General features: G+C 38.6%; 1 protein-coding gene across 2 annotated transcripts in view; it reads left to right on the forward strand.

Annotated features, from left to right (window-relative positions):
* Positions 1–2,742: 2,742 nt before the first annotated feature.
* TRIM24 (tripartite motif containing 24) overlaps positions 2,743–21,711 on the forward strand; it is a 120,405-nt gene continuing 101,436 nt past the window's right edge. For both annotated transcript variants that reach the window (XM_028106292.2, XM_088018626.1), the window contains exon 1: positions 2,743–3,438. In XM_028106292.2, coding sequence (XP_027962093.1) covers positions 3,075–3,438 — 364 coding nt within the window. In that variant the 5' untranslated portion in view covers positions 2,743–3,074. The remainder of the gene's footprint in view (positions 3,439–21,711) is intronic.

Consider the following 21,711-nt stretch of genomic DNA (forward strand, 5'->3'; position numbering starts at 1 on the left):
TGAAGGTGCAGAAATCTTTTCCTTATTCCTCTATAGCTATAGAAGATTGGGTTAAGGGGGTTATCTCACACCTTCCTTGCCTAGACATGTATTGTAACCTCGAAGAGTTCTACTCAAAAATGATTTTGTTAAACTTTTCTGGAAGATCTGGAATTTCTATTCATCCCTGCCATGTAAGGGGTGGGCATGAGAAATCCTCACTAGCCTCAAATGCTCTTGCTCTCCCTTCTCTTCTAGCAGAGACAAATATTACCCTTTCTCTCAGAGGGATGGTAGAGGTGGTGTTGCTGCAGTTTAGAAAATGGCAAGCCATCCAATTAGGCTGGAGCTTAGAGTGGATATGGGCAAACAGTATGAGCAGGCAGGGAGATCAGATAGGGCTGAAATTGTGGAGATCATTGGATGAAGTAGGGAGCCAGAGACATTATAGAACAAGAGGGGGAGATAGATGAGAGCTACAATTAAGGAAGAATCATCTGTCATAGTGTGGATCCCTGTGAAATATTTTTGCAATGCACTTGGGAAGACAGTATCTAGATAAGAAAATCAAATGATAAAAACACTTAAAACAATAAATTCCTTTTATGGAATTAAAAGGATCAGAAGCCATATATATTTGAACAAAGTAAAACACATGATTGTTTTAACTACATGAGACTAGAAGCCTAAGACTATGGAAGATAATTTTCCCTAAAACTGATTATCCATGATGATGTGAGAAACTAAACTAGTGGGTTGTTATCAAACTGCATGGAATTCTCCAAAAACAAGCTTCCACAATTTACCCCTTATTTTTTCCTTCTCCACCACCATCATCAAAGGGAATAAAAGATACTTTGTCTTTTAGTGTCCCTTTCTCTTTGGTCTGCTTGAATCCTGTATACCATTTCTGTAATAAATTATTAGCATATTAAATCATTAATTTATAATGCAGAATTTGCTTTACTAGGATATAAAGATTTGCAAGGTGCAGCTACAAAAAGTTGGGGCACAGAATGAGTATTGGGGAAAGAGTGATGAACTTCATGTGGAGTGGTTTAGGGAGACAATTGGTAAATCTGAATTGTGAGGGAAAAGCATTCCAAAATAAAGGGAACAGCATGGGCAAAGCAGGGATGCGTTAAATTTGCTGGTGCATAAAGTATGAGAGTAGAGGGAGCTTCAGCTTGAGGGGTATAGGTTGAGAGAGGGATGAACTCATAGAGGGATGGTAAGTGGGTTAAGAAATTTGAGATAGCCCCTGTTTTTCTAAGGGTGGTCCTAGACCACTCAGATCACAATCACCAGATGCTTCTAAAATTGAATAGGGGGATGAGCCCGAGAACCTGCTTTTAAGTAAGCTTGCCAGGTGATTCTTATGCAAACTAAGGTTTAAGAAACTACCACTATACAAAACAAATAGCTAGCCCTTGACTGCCCTTAAGAAGGAGAACTTCACTCCTGGAGGCCTACAGTGATTGGATTTAGGACCTGTTTTGGGAAAGAGGCCAGTAGGAGAGGAATAATTTGGAAAAGGTAAGGAGGATCAGGTTACCTAGAGTTTGCCCTCCCTCAGGCCATTTTTTCTTCCAGTATCATTCCAACTTTAACAAGGCCTTTTCTGACCCCATCCCTCTTTCCTCAGTGGTCCAGTACCACTTCATTTGTACTTAAAAATGGCACTTCCATACAATTTTTTTACATGTGTGTACAAAAGTTTTGTTTCCCCCACCCCGTTTCTATACTTCAAGCTCCTTAAAATTTGTTTTTTTTTTTAAGTAGTCTCCGTGCTCAAGATGGGGCTTGAACTCACAACCCCAAGATCAAGAGTCACATGCTCTACTGACTGAGCCCACTTGGCACCCCAAAGTTTGGCCATTTTTTGAGTGAAAAATGTGTGTACCTTCTGATATAAGTCTGTGTGTTTTGGGAGACCGGATGAAAAAATTTTTGAAGGAATTACTTGGACATCAGTACTGAGATTTATTTTTATTTCTCCAATTGATGTATTTATGCAATAAAGACATTTTCAAACAATCTTTATATATTTGTTTCTTGAAGAAAAAAACATTTTTATTTATTTGAAAAGCAACTCGCTGACTTTAAAAATTAATCACCTTTTTCACTGGGGAAATCCTTTAAAAATTTCCGACTTTGCAAGAGAACCTCCACCCTTATTCTTCATGTTCCGTCATTCATCATGGAGAAGAGTAAATTCAGGTGGCAAATCCATGCTGCCCCAGTATCTTTTTCACACAACATTTCTCCATTTATAAAATTCTTCCCTTGTTTGCTCTTCACAGTCTCTACTTCGTCATCCTTTGACCCTCCCACCATATTTACTCTTCCTACAGGACCCCTGTCTTCAGCAGTAAAACGAGAGTTTTCGAAGCAGTTACTTAATTAACCGCTTTGAGCCCACACGGTGGAGCTCCGCCCCATAGGAGGAGCTAACACAGGCGGACCGAATTAGTCGGTCTGTCATTAACAAATAATCCCTTAATCTTTTCAGAGGAGCGAAACACACACAAAGGCCCAATCAGAAGCCGCGGCTCTAGGAGTTCGGTGGGGGGCGGGGCTGGGCAAGCGCCTTCCCACCTCCCAGCCTCCCGCCGCGGCCGTCGGAGCCTCGCGGGCTTGGGCAGGCCCCGCCCTCTGGCCAGGCGCTGCGGCTATTGGGCGGCGCATTCCTTGCCGTCGCCTCAGTTGCTGGGAGAGGGAGGGTGGGGGCGGGGCCTGAGGTGGGCCGGGGGCCCAGGGAGAAAGGCGGGGAGACGAGGGCGGGCTGGGCGGATTCGACGAGCGTCTCGGCGGTTGGCGAAGCGGACGGGGCGCAGCCTTCCCGGTGCGAGGAACGGTTCCCGCTGACAGATCCCCTTCTTCCGGCCGCGCCACCCGGGAGGCGGATCCCCGGGGCCTGAGGAGGCTTCTTCGGCCCGGCCCGCCCTCACTCCCTCCCTCTCCCGCGGGTCACCCAAGCGGCCTGTGAGGAGGAGGAGGAGGAGGTCGTCGGGGGCGGCGGCAGGCGGAGATCGCGCTCCCCCTTTCCCGGCGGCGGCGGCGGCGGCGGCGGCGGCGGCGGCGGGGGCAGGACAATGGAGGTGGCTGTGGAGAAGGCGGCGACGGCGGCCGCGGCGGCTTCGGCGGCGGCCGCCGGGGGGCCCTCGGCGGCGCCAAGCGGAGAGAACGAGGCTGAGAGTCGGCAGGGCCCCGACTCGGAGCGCGGAGGCGAGGCGGCCCGGCTCAACCTGTTGGACACTTGCGCCGTGTGCCACCAGAACATCCAGAGCCGGGCGCCCAAGCTGCTGCCCTGCCTGCACTCCTTCTGCCAGCGCTGCCTACCCGCGCCCCAGCGCTACCTCATGCTGCCGGCGCCCATGCTGGGTTCCGCCGAGACCCCGCCGCCCGTCCCCGCCCCCGGCTCGCCGGTCAGCGGCTCCTCGCCGTTCGCCACCCAAGGTGAGAGCCAGCCGTGGGCGCTGGGGAGCCCGGGGAGGGGCTCGGGGAGGCGAGCGCCCTTGTGCGGCGCGACCCGCTGTCATGTCGCCGCCGCCCGGGGTGCGCGGCGGGGGAGGGGCGAGGAGGAGGGTCTGTGTCGGCGGCAGTGACATGGAGGGCCCGCGCGCTCTGCGGCGCGCCGCGCGCCCCGCGAGCAACTTCCACGGGCGCTGAGGACTTGGCGGCGCCGCTGCTGCTCCTCCTGCTGCTCCGCATTCTCCTCCGGGGTTGGGTGGCCCGTGCGACCCGCACTTTTGAAAACCTCTTTTGGAGCGGGCTGTAGTGTATCTCGGATTCTTGGCCGACTGCGTCTAGTTAACTGCTACCCTCTGCCTCCCCAAAGCTTTGTCCGGGTCCATATGATCCTAATCATCTCGTGTATAACCACGTTATTTGAGCTGGAGGGGGGAAGGGAGGGATGAAGATGAAGTGATGGTGACTTTCTTTGGTGATTGATTACAGATCAGATGCCGTCTGTTTTCTGGCTTGCATGTTTCGGGTTCTTTACCTTAACGAGTCCCCGATTTTTCTCCCTTCTGCTAGGGACAAAGGAACCAAAAGAGACGGTATTTTGTTGTCTTTTCTCCTTCGAAGATTTTATTTTGAAACGGTAAAGGGTAAAGAGAAATAGAACAAAGTGATTTGGGGTGCAGGCTTTTCTTGTATTTTGTGAATGACAGCTGGAAATGTTGAAGTTGCTGTTCTCTTTGTGGTATTTGTTACTGTATAATGATACTTTTGACAGGTAGTTCCCATTGCTAACGTTAACAGGTTTGAAACATTTAAAGTTAGTTAAAGTAAGCACAGTAATTATTCTAGTAGAATGCTTGAGGATTTTAAATTGTAATAGTGCAAATATTGGAGCACATCATTTTTAAAAATAGAAAGTAACTGGGAAAAGGGGGATAATTAATTTTTAATATATACTTCCTTTTAGAGGGTCTAGTTGATTTGAGATAAAATGCTAATTAAATAATTGAGGCTAGGTCAAAAGGTATATGAAATTGATGCTATAAATAGTAGTGTTAGACTCTTCATTTGATTATATGTTACAAACTATCTAGTTGAGGGAGCCAATTTTCCATGGGTCTCTAAGTTTCTGCAGGTCTTGCCAGGGAGGTACTGACTGCCCTTTGTTTCTATTTTTAAAAAGATGTTTGTATAAAGATCAGCCTTGGAAGATAGAGATAGTGTCTTCATCAGAGCAAAGAGCAGGCATGCATATGGTCCAGTATAATGTCTCTACTGGAGTAAAAGGCAGGCATGCTTACTGCCCATGACAAAAGACTGGGGTTCTCTAAGCTTAGGTTTCCTCTTGTGTAACACAACCCACTGCCTGTGCAAGTGTCAGTGGGCCCTTTTCACCTTGCCTGGTGGGAACTGGGGTTCTGGGAACCAGTGCAAAAATGTTGATGCTTTGGCTTATGTTATTGTAACTAATAAACTGCCCCTTGTCTCTCATCCCTGAGTCTTTGTATCTCCTACCATGGTAAGCTAGCTTGCAAGTAGGCTGAAGTCTCAGATCTTTTATACTGTTTTCTCTGATGTGGCCCACCTGTTGGAAATTTAGTACAGGTGAAACTTAAATTTTAGTTCTTAATTTTTAGACACATTTTAAGTTTTCTTTTATTTATGTTTTAATTGGTTAAGCAGGCTAGTGGCCGATTAGGATCTGAATTTTGCATAATCCTAGAATTAAGATTGATCTTGTGCCTGGCCATGACATTTAGACCTGAATGAATGAGAACATGGGTAATAAAAGCTCTGAAACTAGACTCTGAGACAAGTTTTCAATTTCAGATTTCTCAAAATGTTCTGTGCAATTCTAGTCTCTCAATGTATTTTATCTTGGTGTTTGTATTATCAGCACGAGTTCCAAGGAAGCATTTAAATTGGAAGGTAATGTTTTTTGTTTTTATACTAAGACAAAGTCTCTAATAAATGATACTTTAAATACAGTACAAAAAAAGAGGGTTATTTTCAATAAATTAAAAATAGTGTCTATCCTGAGTCTTATTGACTTGGATATATTCTCCCTTCCTCTCTCCTTGCAAACTTATTTTAATACTAGCTGAAGTAAAACCTGATCCAGTACATTTCATAAATATATAGGGTTCATTTGATCATCTGTACTTCATTCTCCTAATGAACTTGTGGGTACAGTCATCATGGGTTAAACTATAATACCTACAGGAGCTAAGCTAGATATCTGATTTAGGGAACTATGAACTTGGGGGTAAAATAATAGGGAAGGGAGAGGGAGGGCATGGGAGGGGAAGTAAACTCAGCTCCAGCAGGTTGTCATGCAAGAGAGGGGAGGGCCAGTATTGAAGGATATATATATATATATATATATTAATGAGAAGCCTGAAGCCCGGATTTTTGTGAGAGCTTTCTTTGTATTAGATATTGGCAAGTAAATAAAAAAATACCCATGCACACAGACCCATTCTATAGGCCAAACAAAACAAGTTTTGTTGAGGCCACAACCATGTTGTAGTTATGCTCTTCCCTTTTAGATTTAGTCAGTGGTTTCCAAATTTTAGCTCTACTAGAGTCACTGGTGTACTTATTAAAAAATTGGATTTCTGGGGGCACCTGGGTGGCTAAGTTGGTTAAGAGTCTCCCTTCAGCTCAGGTCATAATCTCAGGATCCTGGGATCCTAGCCCCCATGGGGCGGGCTCCCTGCTCAGTCGTGAGCCTGCATCTGCTTCTTCCTCTACCCCTCCCTGCTTTTGTGTGCGCGTGCTCTCGCTCTCAAATAAAATCTTTATTTTTTAATTTGTTTTTAAGATTTTATTTACTTGAGGTAGAGTGAGAGCAAGCAAGCGAGAGAGGAGCTTCCCCCCCCCGCCCCCATGCAGGGCTCTATCCCAGGACTCTGGGATCATGACCTGAGCCAAAGGCAGATGCTTAACTAACTGAGCCACCCAGGTGCCCCTAAATAAAATCTTTAAAAGAAAAATTAGATTTCTAGGCCTATCCCTCCAGAGAGCCCAACTTGGCATAGTTTTAGAATTCTAGAGTATATTAAGCTCTAGTGTTTCTTTAGTTCAAGCAGTATTATATTCCAAAATAAAGTTGATCATGAAAGGATTCCTTAGGAAATTAAGACCAAAATTCAAGGTATAGAATAACAGTTTTCAACATTATCAGACTTAATTTTTCTGTTAAATAATTTTTGGTGCTTCTTGTTACCCTAAATGAAATTCATAGAAAATAAATCCTAAAATCTTTTTTATGAAAAAGAAATAAAGCTAATTTATAACAACAAAAAGGTATGTGTTATGATTTATAAATGCCCAGACACAATTACATTAGCTCTCAAGACCTCATTGAGAACATGGGTCAAAACTGTCCTTTTGTAAGGCTGCCAGTTGGAAGGAATGAGGATGAGTGACCACACGCTAAAGTTGGATGACTACCTTAGATGTGACTGTCATTTTCTTAGTGTGCAGTTATATCCAGGAAAGAGGGAAAAGCTTAGAAAACAGATTTTCTTTAGGTACATTATAGGTACCCGAAGTCAGAAGACAAACTGATCTTGGACAAATGTTACAACATTGTGCAATATTTTGTGGTGTTGATGTAGTGTTCAGCAAAAGAGTAGCAAACTCTATTTTTTTCCTCTTTAATTTTATTTAAATTGAATTAGCCAACATGTAGTACATCTGTAGTTTCAGATGTAGTGTTCAATAATTTATCTGTTGCGTATAACTCCCAGTGCTCATCACATCACGTGCCCTCCTTAATGCCCATCACCCAATTACCCCATCCCCCAACCCTAAGCTATTTTTAAAAGAATACTGAGCATACTCTTGAAAAGGGTCATGTTATTCGTCCAGGGAGAGTAAAAAATAAGAAACCATCAGTTTTCTTAGACTTCTATACTAACTGGCAGTCTGTAAGATGTAATTGTCAATTCTGGGATCTGATTTCTTTGGGTTCTTGGTAAGAAGTATAAATCACCTTGTGAGTACAAGATATAATGTCAGAGAATTAATACTATTTAAGATTGATCCATATTGCCTACCAGTTTTGTACACAAACAGTTCTATATATAGTATTCACCTGTTAATGGAAATTATACTACTGTTTTCAATTTGGGGCTATTATGAATAAAACTGTTATAAATATTTGTAGACAAGTCATTATGTGGATATGTTTTCATTTCCTTGGGTAAATACTTGGAATTTCTTGTTTGCATCATAAATGTGTATTTACACTGGTGTACTGTTTTGCATTCCCTCCAGCAACGTATGAGAGTTCCAGTTGGTTCACATCCTCGCCAATTTGGGTGTTAGTATTTAATTTTAGTCATTCTAGTATGTGCAAAGGGGAGTCTCATGGCTTTAATTTTCATTTCCCCGATGAATAATGATGAGCATCTTTTCCTGTGCTTATTAGCTATTACAGCTTTTTGGTAAAATTTCAGTTTATCTTTTGTAGATTTTTAAAATTAGGTAATGGGTTACATTACTGAAAAGTAAATATTCTTTATATACATTCTGTATCCTGGTCCTCTGTTAAATACGTGTATTACACATATTTACTTCTGTACCTTGCCTGTTCATTTTCTTAATGGTGTCTTTTGAAGAGCTAAGGTTTTAAATTTTGATTAAGTCTGATTTGTCAATTTTTTTCTTTTATTTTTTTCTTAAATTTTTAAGAGATTTTTATTTGACAGAGAGAGAGAGCAAGAGAGAGAACATAAGCAGGGGAGTGGGAGAGGGAGAAGCAGGCTTCCCGCTGAGCAGGGAGCCCTATAGAGGGGCTCAATCCCAGGGTGCTGGGATCATGGCCTGAGTCAAAGGCAGATGCTTAACGACTGAGCCACCCAGGTGCCCCTTTTTTCATTTATAGTTAGTAATTTTTGTGTTCTATCTAACAATTCTTTGCCTACCGTAAGTTTACTAAGATTTTGTACTTGCAGTATTTTTATAGTTTTGGTTTTTATATTTAGATGTGTCATCTATTTTGAGCAATTTTTGTATTAGGTATAAGGGTTGAGATTCATGTTTTTAACCATATGTTAAAGTATCATTTATTGAAAAGGGTACTTTTCCCATTACATCACTTTGGCATTTTTGTAAAAAATCAGTTGAACATACAGGTATGATCCTGTTGCTATACACTTTTCTGTTCTTTTGAGCTATCCGTTCAGTAATAAGTGTTTGGGGTTTTGTTTTGTTTTTTTATTGCTGTAGCTTTTTTTTTTTTTTAAGATTTTATTTACTTATGTGAGAGTGCCAGAGAGTGCGGAAGCATGAGCAGGGGGAGGGTCAGAGGAAGAGGGAGAAGCCCAAGCAGACTCCCGGCTGGGCAGGGAGCCTGATGTGGGACTCCATCCCAGGTCCCTGGGATCATGACCTGAGCCGAAATCAGACGCTTAACCGACTGAGCCACCCAGGTGCCCCTATTGCTATAGCTTTTAAAGCAAATTTTCAATTGGACAGTTTTGTTCTTTTTCAAAATTGTTTTGCTCTTTGAAGTAATTTACATTTCTTCATAAATTTTAGAATCCACTTGTTAATTTCTACACAAAAGCCTGCTATGATTTTGATTAGAATTGCATTAAATCCAGATACCACTCTGGGGAGAATGATCTAACAATATTGACTATCCCTATCTATAAACATGTTTTATCTCCTATTTAGATCTTTAATTTCTCTCAGCACTATTTTATCATAGTAGTCTTGCACAATATTTGTGAAGTTTATTCCAAAATATTTTATGATAATGTTTAATGATACTGGTGTTTTTAAAAAATATCATTTCCAATTGTTGCTAGCTAAAGTACAATTGGCTTTTGTATATTGATTGTATCCCATTATCTTGCTAAATTCAATGATTAAATCTCAATAGTTTTTTTGTCTTAAGATTTTCTTCGGAGACTATCCTGTTGCTCACAGGTAGATAGTTGTACTTCTTTCTTTCAATTCCTAATTTCTGTCATTTTCTTCCCTTACTGCACTAGGTAGGACCTCCAGTACAGTATTGAATAGAAGTTTAATTTCACTATTAAATGAGAGATGACATCCTTGCCTTATTCCTGATCTTAGGAGGATAACGTTAGTTGTTCACCATTAATATGTTAGATCTACTAGCTGTTTACAGATGCCCATTATCACAATTAAGAAGATCTCTTCTATTCGTAGTGTGCTGAGGATTTTGTGTTAGATGATGAATTTTGTCAAATGCATTTTCTGCATCTGTTAAAATGATCATCTGGGTTTTCTCTTTTTTTCTGTTGATGTTGTGAATTATGTTGATTTTCAGATGTTAAACCTATCTTGCATTATTGGGATATATTCTACTTGGTCACCATGTTTGTGTACTTGTGGATTTGATTTGCTAATATTTTAGCGACTTTTTTATGTTCATGAGGAATATTGGTGATAGAGTTTTCTTGTATCTTTATCTGATTTTGGCATCAAGATAATAACTGTCCTCAAAATGAGTAAAGTGTTCCATCTCTAATTTTCTGAAAGAGGTTTTTTTAAGTTAGTATTAATTTTTTAAATATTTGACAATTAATCCATCTGGGTTTGGAGTTTTCATTATGAGAAGGTTTTTGATTAGGAATTCAGTGTCTTTACTTGAAACAGGGCTCTTCAGATTTTATATTTCTTCATGAATCCATTTTGATAAGTTGAAAATTTTCTGTTTCATACAATTGGTGCATTTTTAACATATATTCTACATACTCCCTTTCCCTTTTAATGTTTTCAAGGCCTGAACAATGTCCCGGACCTCTTTTGTTTCTGCTTGTAGTGTTTGCTCTTTTCTCTTGTTTGCTATTCTTAAGGACTTATCTACTAACTTTTGGCTTTGTTAATTTTATTTATTGTTTATCTCTGCTTTAAAGGTATAATTTTCTCTCTGAGCATGTGTTGGCCACCTCAAACAAATTTTGTGTTTTTATTAATGTTCTATTAAAATATTTTAAAATTTTTCCTGTGATTCTTCTGTGACTGATGGGTTGCTTAGAAATGTGTTAATTTAAAGGTATATGGGGATTTTCTGTATAGCTTATTCCATTGTAGTAAGAAAAAAAGTGCTCTGTAAGACTTAAATCTTTAGAAGTTATTGAGACATTTGATGTCCTTATAACATATTGTTTATCTTGGTGAAGGTTCTATGTATATTTGAAAAAAAATTTAAATTCTATCCACAGTTGTTTGGTGTAGTGTTCTATAAATGTCAGTTAGGTCAAGTTGGTTGATAGTGTTGTAAAAATCTTTGTTTTGGTTTGGTTTTCTTTCTTTTTTTTTTTTTTTTGTCTACTTCTCTCAGTTACAGAGAGAAGAATGTTAAAATCTCATGATTGTTGACCTTTTTATTCCTTTAATCCTGGTTAGTTTTTGCTGCAGATATTTTGAAGCTTTGTCTTATTGATTAATTGCCTGCCCTTTTTAACACCATGAAATGTTCTTTATCTCTCGTACTACTTTTTCAAGAAGTCTGCATTGTCTTAGGTTAATACAACTACACCAGTTTTCTTACCTCTGTTTGAATGGTATATTTTTCCATTCTTTTGCTTTTAACCTTTCTATTTAAAGTAGGTCTCTTGCAGATAGTGAATAGTTGTGTCTTGCTTTGTTATCCAACCTGTAAATTTTGCTTTTATTCTTTAATCCATTTACATTTTAAGTAATTATTAGTATGGTCAAGCTTAAGTCTACTTTTTAAAAATTTGTTTTCTCTTTGTTCCTGCTGGGCCTCTAGTATCTTTGCTTTTCTCAATCCCTTAGCTACTGTTCTCTGGTAAGCGTCCCAAAGTCTTGCTGTGCACATGCATGGTAGCCTTCAGCCAAGGACTTTGAGAAACCCTAGAGAGACTACTGGCACGCCCCTCACTCTTTGCAGCTCTCTTCTCTCTAGGGTTTAATTTGTTTCAAGCCCCAAATTTTCCTCTGGCCTTTTAAGCTACGTTCTGCTTAGGCTCTAGCTCCCCACATTGTGGCTGGGAAATAGACTCCAGGCAGAGAATCAAGATATGTTAGGGGTTCACCTCCTGAATTCCCCTTTCCAGGGATCAGAGTCCTCATTGCCTATTTTCCAGTGCCTGAAGACAGTTGCCTTGTATATTCTTCCCAGTTACATACAGTTGTTCATGGCAGGCAAACTTGTCTTGGTACTGGTTACTCTGTCCTGGTGGAGAGTTGATGTCAAAATACCATTTTTAAATTGCATTGCACCTTTTAAATACACTCACATGTGGGTAATTTGGTTCTTAGATCTCTAGATTTTTATCTTTTTAATTTTCCTTAGAGATCTCACCAAGTTAAACTCTCATCCTAGATGCATGAGCCCTACATTTCTTCCTATAACCTTGACCCCTTTCTCAAATTTACTTCTGCATTTTCAAGTACGTACTAGACCAGTAGTCTCCAGAATGGGATGTGTGTCACACATTATGAGGTAACATAATTGAGTTGAGGGAAAACATTAGAACTTAAGTTAAGCGTTAAAGTACTTGATAAGTAGAATGTCATGGTCACATGAAAAAGCATGTCAAATGGCTACATTTCACATATGGCATACAAAGTATTCTAAGGAGGAGGAATGAGGGCTGCTGCAAGTCCTAAAGGTAACTTTGTATGAATTAGGAATATATGTCCTTTTGACATATGTAGCACCAAGGACTACATGGCATAGGAAGTGGAATGCATATTAATCTCCATTTGCCCTCTTAAATTAAGTAGTCCCTTGGGCTGTACAGCCGATCAAACTGTACACAGCTGCCCTGGAGGTAATAGGATTTCTATACTGCAGACCCACTCCACCCCTACACACTCCACACACACAAACACACACACATATTGTAATACAATTTACATGTTCTTTGATAAGTCGGCTTATGGATTGTAGCCTCTGTTTTTAACTAAAATGACTGTCAAAAATTGAAGATCATGGTAGGCCATTATCAGGACCCTGACATAAAACCCTGTAATCTCAGTTCCTAGGGAATTCCCATATGTAGGCCGCTCACAAAAGCCCCTCAGTTCAGCAGCCTGGAGAGTCCCTAAGTTGTAGGATGTAGGGCACATGTGTAATGGCCATAAAAAGTGATCCCCAACTCCAATTAATAGCATAGGGGGTTCATTTAAGTCTGTCATCAAGGTTGGATGCTGATAACTTGTCTCCTCCCCAGTTTAGGAAAATACAGAAGGCTCCTTGGGGCTTCCCATATTTGATGATTTCTTTAGTGTTACATAGAGGAATAGATACTTGTCATTTCCTGGAACCTGAATATGCAATCAGTGATGGATTAGCCAGCAAGGAGATCTGTATTCTATAGAAAGCTGTTTTTGTTGCTGCTCCATTTTGTTTCTCGTTTTATCAGGTGTATGGAGTTGATGGGAATCGTGATTTTCCACCAGCCCTAAATTATTTGAACATTTGAAATCTCATTTTCAGCTATGATAAAGATAATACTAATTTGTAAGCATAACAGCTTTAGAGTGGCAGAATTGATATTTTATAGGCTCATTATCAGTCTTGTGAGGTTAACATAAGTGATTTTCTAGCCAAATCTAATAATTGGGCCTAAAAGTTTCAGAATTACTGAGAAGACTCTTTGAAATTGATTGACATCCTCTGTATTAATGATGAACTATACCTTAAATGTATAATACATCTTGGACCGTTAGAGAATAGTGGTATGAAGCTCCATGATTAGCGAGACATTTAAAAATATTTTACCCTGATTTTATTCTTTCAAAATGTCTTGTTTGTGTGATTTATTATATACAGGATATACCAGTTCCATAGTATATATACATAATAAATATATAGGTGCATGTTCAAATACTTGTGTTTAAAACAACATGTGAACATAACTATCAGCTGAATTGCCTCAGTGTTTTTCTCTGTTTATCTCATCTTTAAAAATGGTTTTCAAATCCTCTTCTAAGTTTTAAAAATACAGGACTCCTCAAGGAACTTTGTTCTGATTTTTTCTAAAATACGTAGTCCATAGATACTCTTGCCGTGATACAATACATTTAAAAGAAAACTGTCATATATAGTAACTGGGAATCATAACTACCAGATCTTTATTTTACCTCGATTATGAGAATAGTCTTTCTGGGATCTCTTGACTGTGTATTCAGCATTAAGGTTGACCAGGAGGAGAGCCTCTCGCACATGACATTCTTAGTATCTGTCTCTTTGTACTGGTGCATGTTGATTTATGTTTCTTCTGGCCCTCATCAATCTTCTATACTTGACTTGTGTGTCATGTGCCTTAACTTGCTTTTACTAATTTTCTCAGCTCACTTTCCCACCTATTTTTTGGTATTAGGGTTTCCTCCCACTTCTCTGACCCTTCATTTTTGGTCTCCTGTTGTCCTCTGTTCCTTTCCCTTCTCTGGAGATTAGAGTGAGGAGATCACCTAGGACAAGACTTTAGGAATTCAGATATGTAATGGATATATGGGATGGAAACCTAGAAAGGAGATTGAGAAGAGGTACGAGAAAACCAGGAAAATGTAGAGTCATGGAAGCCAAGGAAGGAAAGAATTAACAAAGGCAGTGGTGTTTCACAGTGTGTTGTTATTGCAGGGTCAAATAAGAGAGGCCAAAAACATTTTTAGTGTTAGAAACATGGCAGTTGTGCAAAAGCATATTTTGGTGGAGACGTAGAAGGGGAAACCCTACAGGGGTAGGTTTTACAATGGGTGGGAAGTTAAGACAACTCTGTGGAGAAGTTAAAAGGGATAGGCAATACTTGGGGAGAAAAATGGAGTTAAGGAGCGTTTCTTGTTTATTGCCTTTTTGTAAATAGGAAAGGCTTAAGCATGTATATATGTAAGTGGAAGAGTTCAATCAAGTTAGCTATCGCATATACCAAAGAAGGGATTTGTAAGTGAGTGTGTGAGGGTTCTGAGAAGGCAGGATAGGATTGATCCAAGGCATAGGTGGAGAGATTGGTGACTTTGGATAGGAGAGACATTTTGTTATGAAAAGGAGAGAAGGCAAGAATAGGTGTATGGATAGAAGATTTTTCTGTGTGTGTTCAGAGTGGATTGCATTTTCCAGTAAAATGTAGCACGATTGCAGGTCTTGTTGAGGCCCACTTGCTGCTAGAGATCATACATTTGTAGTGATACCTGTCTGCCTTATAATGCTACCCAGCACTTCTCTGAAGAAGCAGAGTATTTTAGGCAGTGCTATTCAAAGTGTGGTCCACAAACTGCTAATAGGGTTTGAAATGAGACCGTTTGCCACCAGAAAGTATGAGGGAGCTGCGGCAGCCTAGTTCCTGAGATTCTTAGAAATATTCAGTGAAAGAAAAGAGCCCCACACTGAGAAGAAACTGCTGCAAATAAACAAGATTTGATGAGAGTAGGAATTTAGGGGCAAAGAAGAGAAAATGATACATGTGGCAGGGGGGCACTGGAGGAGGCAGATCTCACAAAGTCTTAGGGAAGTGCTTATAAAGTACCATAGGTTTGAATATTTGTGATAACAACGTAAGAGGAAACCTTAGAACTCTGAATCTAGGAAAGCTATCTTAGTCTGTTTACAAATCCTAGATAGGAAACTTAAAAGTATAGGAAAACCCATTCTATAATATGATTTGTAGAAAGTACTGTAATTTTATACTACTGAAAGATAGTATTAGAAAAAAGATGACAACAGTCCTCTGAATAACAAATCTAAAGAAATGAAGATAGCAGTATACTTTGGTCTTAAAGCAGAGATATAATGAAACCTATTACTACAAAATGAGCTGAGAAAATTAAATAATATGTTATGAAAAAACAGTATAGAAATGTTTAGAAATGAGCTCCTACGCCATAGGAGATCATGAAAAGAAAAACTGACAGACTTAAGGAATGAATTAGAAATTTTTCAGAAATGAAGATGAACCAGAAAGTTCTTGAATGAGGAGACTCTCTAGAAAGTACTGTAAAAGAAATGATGGAAAAGAACAAGTGAAAACAAATCAAGTAAGAGATAAAAGAAATTCATAAAGTGAAAAGAAGATGTGATATGCAGATGCACATAAATATATGGACATTAATAATAGTACCTGGAGACTATTTGAAAAAAGAAACAGGAAAAAAAGAATGTTGTTTAAAGAAAGATGAACATCTGTATTATAAGGGTTCACCATGTGCCTAGAAGACTTGAAACAGCCACCACTGAAACATGTTCCAGGGCTTTAAAAGAAAAAAAATAATACTTTGGGCATCTACACACAAAGACTGGATCAGTTAGGTGGAAAGAATGCCAGATTATCATTAGACTCTCCAACATTGGTACTTGAATCTGGAAGACTGGGGGGTAAAGATTTTTAAGATTTTTACAGAAAAAAAAAAAAGTGAATTGAGACACTTACCCAGCCAACTGATGTTTAAGCATAAAGACCACATGTAAGAACTTTGAAAGTACTGTTCCTGTGAGCCCTTCCTAAGGATTCTAGATTTTGCTGCATTTTCTTTATTTCTCAAGTCAGTATACTTAGTGTTATTTTTTCTGATTTATATGGGAGTAGGTTGTAGACGTGACACTTGAGCCCCAAATATGTCAATGTGTCTCTGAAGTATAGATTCTCTTTTTTAGAAGGTTGTTTTCTTTCAGATTTACTGAGATAAGGGTAACATACAGTAAGCAGCACATATTTAAAATGTACAAGTTGATGAGTTTTGATATATGCAAGGATAATCCTCTATAACCACAGTATAATTACCAAATTCAGGATATTTGACATTAATACAATGCTATTATCTAATACATAGTCTATATTCAGATTTTGCCAGTTGTCACAGTAGTGTCCTTCACAGCAGCTTTTCCCCCTTTGGTGGTGGGGAAATCAGGACACAGATTGCTCGCATGTACCATAGGATAGATTTGTGGATAAGTTCCAGAGGGTGAATTTCCAGCAGATCCCACGGATGCAGAACCAGAGTGTGAGCGATGGGTGTTATCTTTTCTAACAGGGTCTGATATCAGGTCTGAACTTGGGCACTCTGTCCCCGCCTGAGGGGTAGTGGCTGTTAGGTGTCATAATTGTCGTATCTCCTGGTATATTCTTGAGTATTGTCTCAGCTTCTTACTAGCCATCCTTGTTATCCCAGTTCCTTGATGTCGTTAATAATTATTTATGTCAAACGTTTTTTCAAACTTAATGTTTCATTTCTCTCCTTATTGTACCTAGCCTGATGCATCGTTGTTGGCAAATGTAATGTGTCCTCTTAGGTGCTTCACTTTAGGAAACCGTGATATCATTCTGTCCCATTGTTGTTGGGTGTTTGGCTTTGATCACTGGTTTGAACAGCCAGATTTCTCCACTTTACAGATATCTTTTTTTCCCCCTTTATAATTAAAAAGTAACCTTCTGTGAGATACTTTGGGGTCTGTGTGAGTGTTCTATTCCCAGAAACCGTAGATAGCATCCACTGTTGATTCTTCCCCTCATCATTTATTATAGTGATGTTGCAAAATGGTGAATTTTCTGTCACTCTCTTCTTATTGATATTCTACTGTATGGATGAGAGTTTCCTTTTCCATTTATTTATTGTGGGCTTGTTAAATTTTTTTATATAATATGTTATAAACCATTCCTTTCATTATTTATTTTGATAACCACATTGTTCCAGTTTGGGCAGTAGAAACCCCTTCAAGTTGAAATCTTGTCCTTTGACATGCCCCTGTTGACTTTAGAGTACGTCTTACCTTGCTGGCAAACCAAGGAGTTTCTAGGTTCACCTTGTGCTTTTCCGTACCAGCCTTGGTTGTTTCTCCAGGGAGCCCCAATTCCTTAGTGAAGTCCAATTTATCTTTTATGAATTTTTCTTTTGTTTGGTATCTAAGAAATCATTACCTAACATAAATGTTTTCCCCTTGAAGTTTCATAGTTTTAAGTTTTATGTTTAGATCTATGATCCATTTTGAGTTAATTTTATATGAGATATGAAGTATGGATCCAAGCTCATTTTACATGTATTTAATTTTTTCACCACTGCTGTTGAAAAAACCATCCTTTCTCCTACTGCATTGCCTTTGTCAATTATCATTTGTCCATGTACATCTGGGTTTATTTTTGGGCTTTCTGTTCTGTGGATCAGTTTGTTTTTACCACCAATACCATGCTGTTGAGTCTTTATATTAATGCCAAGAGATCTTTTAGCAGGAAAACAATAGGCAAGATGGTCTGCAGGGAATTCTTTTTTTTTTTTTTTCATTTTTTTAAATTAAGTTTTTTATTTTAATTCCAGTATAGTTAACATACCGTGTTATATTAGTTTCAAGTGTACAGTATGGTGATTCAACATTTCTGTACGTTACTCAGTGTTCCTCATGATAAGTATACTCTTTAATCTCTATCACCTGTTCCACCCATTCCCCAACCACCTCCCTTCTGGTAACCATCAGTTTGTTCTCTATAGTTGAGAGTCTGTTTTTTGGTTTGTCTTTTTTTTTTCTTTGTTCATTTGTTTTCTTAAATTTCACATATGAGTGAAATCATATGGTATTTGTCTTCCTCTGACTAACTTCTTTCACTTAGCATTATGCCCTCCAGATTCATCCATGTTATTGCAAATGGCAAAGATTTCATTCTTTTTTACGGCTGAGTAATTTCCCATTGTGTGTGTGTGTGTGTGTGTGTGTGTGTGTGTATGTACCTTTTCTTTATCCATTCATCCATTGGTGGACACTTGGGCTGCTTCTGTAATTTGGCTATTGTAAATAATGCCACAGTAAACATAGAGTTCCATATATCTTTTTGAATTAGTGTTTTTATATTGTTTGGTTAAAAATCCAGTAGTAGAATTATCGGATCATAGGGTAATTCTGTTTTTAAATTTTCAAAGAAACTCCATGCTGTGTTCCACAGTGGCTGTACCAATTTGCATTCCCACCAACAGATGTTCCTTTTTCTCTACATCTTTGCCAACACTTGTGTTTTTGATTTTAACCATTCTAACAGGTGTGAAGTGATACTTTATTGCGCTTTTGATTTGCATTTCCCCGATGATGGTGATGTTGAGCACCTTTTCATGTGTCTTTTGGTAATCTGCATGTCTTCTGTAGAGAAATGTCTGTTCATCTCTTCTGCCTATCTTTTAATTTTTTTTTTTTTTTTTTAGTATTGAGTTTTAGAAGTTCTGTTATTTTGGATACTAACCCTCTATCAGGTATGTTGTTTACAAATATCTTCTCCCATTCTGTATGTTGCCTTTCAGTTTTGCTGATTGTTTGCTGTGTGGAAGCTTTTTATTTTGATGTAGTCCCAATAATTTATTTTTGCTTTTGTTTTCATTGCCTCAGCAGACATAGCTAAGAAAAATGTTGCTATGATTGATGTCAGAGAAATTACTGCCTGTGCTCTCTTCTAGGATTTTTATGGTTTCAGTCTCACATTTAGGTCTTTAATCCATTTTGACTTTATTTTTGTGTATGGTTTAAAAAGCGGGCTGGTTTCATTCTTTTGCATGTAGCTGCCTAGTTTTCCCAACACCATTTGTTGAAGAGACAGTCTTTTTGCCACTGGATATTCTTTCTTGCTTTGTTGAAGATTAATTAACCATATAGTTGTGGGATTGTTTCTGGGTTTTCTATTCTGTTCCATTGATCTGTGTGTCTATTTTGTGCCAGTACCATACTTTTATGATTACTACAGCTTTGTAATATAACTTAAAGTCTGGAATTGTGATACCTCCAGTTTTGCTTTTCATTTTCAAGATTGCTTTGGCTATCTGGGGTCTTTTTGGTTCCATGCAGATTTTAGAATTTCTTGTTCTAGCTCTGTGAAAAATACTGGTATTTTTGGTATTTTGATAGGGATTGCATTAAATCTGTAGATTGCTTTTGGTAGTGTAGACATTTAACAGTAATTGTTCTTCCAACCCATGAGCACAGAATGCCTTTCCATTTCTTTGTGTCATCTTTGATTTCTTTCATCAGTGTTTTGTAGTTTTGAGTTCAAGTGTTTCACCTCTTCGGTTAAGTTTATTCCTAGTTATTGTTTTTGGTGCAATTGTAAATGGGATTGTTTTCTTAATTTCACTTTCTCTGTTGTTTCATCATTACTGTATAAAAATGCAACAAATTTCTGTACATTGATTTTGTATCCTATGACCTTAATGAATTCAGTTCTGGTAGTTTTTTGGTAGAATCTTTAGGGATTTCTATATTTAGTATCATGTCATCTGCAAATAGTGAAAGTTTGACTTCTTCCTCACCAATTTGGATGCCTTTCATTTCTTTTTATTGTCTGACTGCCGTGGCTAGGACTTCCAGTACTTTGTTGAATAAAAATGGTAAGAGTGGACATCATTGTTTTGTTCCTGACCTTAGGGGAAAAGCTTTCAGTTTTTCCCCATTGAGTATGATGTTGCCTATCAGTTTCTCATTTAAGGCCTTTTATTATGTTGAGGTTATGTTCCCTCTAGACCTAGTTCGTTCAGGGTTTTTTTATGGAGACTGGATGTTATACTTTGTCATGTGCTTTTTCTGAATCTGTTGAAATGATCATATGGTTTTTATCCTTTTTCTTAGTGATGTGATGTATCACATTGATTGAACCATGCTTGCATCCTGGGAATAAGTCCCACTTGATTGAGATGAATGATTTAAGTATTGTTGGATTCAGTGTGCTAATATTTTGTTGAGCATTTTTGCATCTAGTTCATCAGAGATACTGGCCTGTAGTTCTCTTTTATTTTGTGGTATCTTTTTTTTTTTTAAGATTTTATTTATTTATTTGAGAGTGAGAGAGCATGAGAGGGGGGAGGGTCAGAGGGAGAAGCAGAAGCAGATTCCCTGCTGAGCAGGGAGCCCAATGTGGGACTCCATCCTGGGACTCCAGGATCATGACCTCAGTTGCTTAACCACCTGAGCCACCCAGGTGCACTATTTTGTGGTATCTTATCTGGTTTTACTTTCAGGATAATGTTGGCCTCATAGAATGAATTTGAAAGCTTTCTTCCTCTTCTATTTTTTGGAATAGTTTGAGAAGAATAGGTGTTAACTCCTTAAATGATTGGTAGAATTCACCTGTGAAGCCGCTTGCTCCTGGACTTTTGTTTGTTTAGAGTTTTTTTGATTACTGAGTCAATTTCATTGCCAGTTATTAGTCTGTTCATTTTCTTTTTCTTCTTATTTCATTTTTGGTAATTTCTGTATCTAGGAATTGATCCATTCCTTCCAGGTTGTCCAATTTGTTGGCATATAATTTCTCATAATATTCCCTTATAATTGCATTTCTGTGATGTTGGTTGTTATTTCTTCCCTCTCATTTGTGATTTTATTTATTTGGGTCCTTTCTCTTTTTGATAAGTCTGGCTAGAGGTTGATTGATTTTACTAATTTTTTCAAAGAACCATGATTGTTTATTTTCTGTTTAGATGTCCTGTCCATTGATGTAAGTGAGATGTTAAAGTCCTCTACTATGATTGTATTATTATCAATGACTTCCTTTATGTTTGTTATTGTTTTATATATTTGGGTGCTTCCGTGTTGGATGCATAAATATTTGCAATTGTTATATCTTCTTGTTGGAATATTCCCTTTATTATTACATAGTGCTCTTCTTTGTCTCTTGTTACAGTCTTTGTTTTAAAGTCTAGTTTGTCCGATATAAGTATTGCTGCTTTGGCCTTCTTTTGACATCCATTTGCATGATAAATGTTTCTACATCTCCTCACTTTCAATCTGCAGGTCTTTACGTCTTTACGTCTTTACGTCTAAAATGAGTCTCTCGTAGGCAGCATATAGATGGTTTGTTTTTTTCTTTTTAATCCATTCTGTCACCCTCTTGTCTTTTTTTTTAAGATTTATTTCTTTATTTTTGGGGGGAGCATGTGGGGGGATGGAGCAGAGGAAGAGGGAGAGAGGAGCTCAAGGAGACCGCAATGCTAAGCATGGAGCCTGACACGGGGCTCGATCTCACGGCCCATGAGATCATGAACTGAGCCAAAACCAAGATTCAAACACTTCACCAGCAAACTGTGCCACCAAGGTGCCCCACCCTATGCCTTTTGATTAGAGTGTTTACTCCATGTACATTCAAAGTAATTATTGATAGTGTGCATTTAGTGCCATTTTATTACTTGTTTTGTGGCTGTTTCTGGAGATTTTCTCGGATTCTCTCTTGTCTTTCTCTCTTGTGTTGCTGATTTTCTTTAGTGATATGTTTGGAGTTCTTTCTCTTTATTCTTTGCATGTTTATTAGTGGTTTTTAATATAGGGGTGCCATTAGGTTTGTGTATATAGCG

Source organism: Eumetopias jubatus, unplaced genomic scaffold (genome assembly GCF_037043125.1).
Source record: "Eumetopias jubatus isolate StellerSeaLion01/CBP00866 unplaced genomic scaffold, mEumJub1_p1.0 scaffold_14, whole genome shotgun sequence".
Lineage (NCBI taxonomy): Eukaryota > Metazoa > Chordata > Mammalia > Carnivora > Otariidae > Eumetopias > Eumetopias jubatus.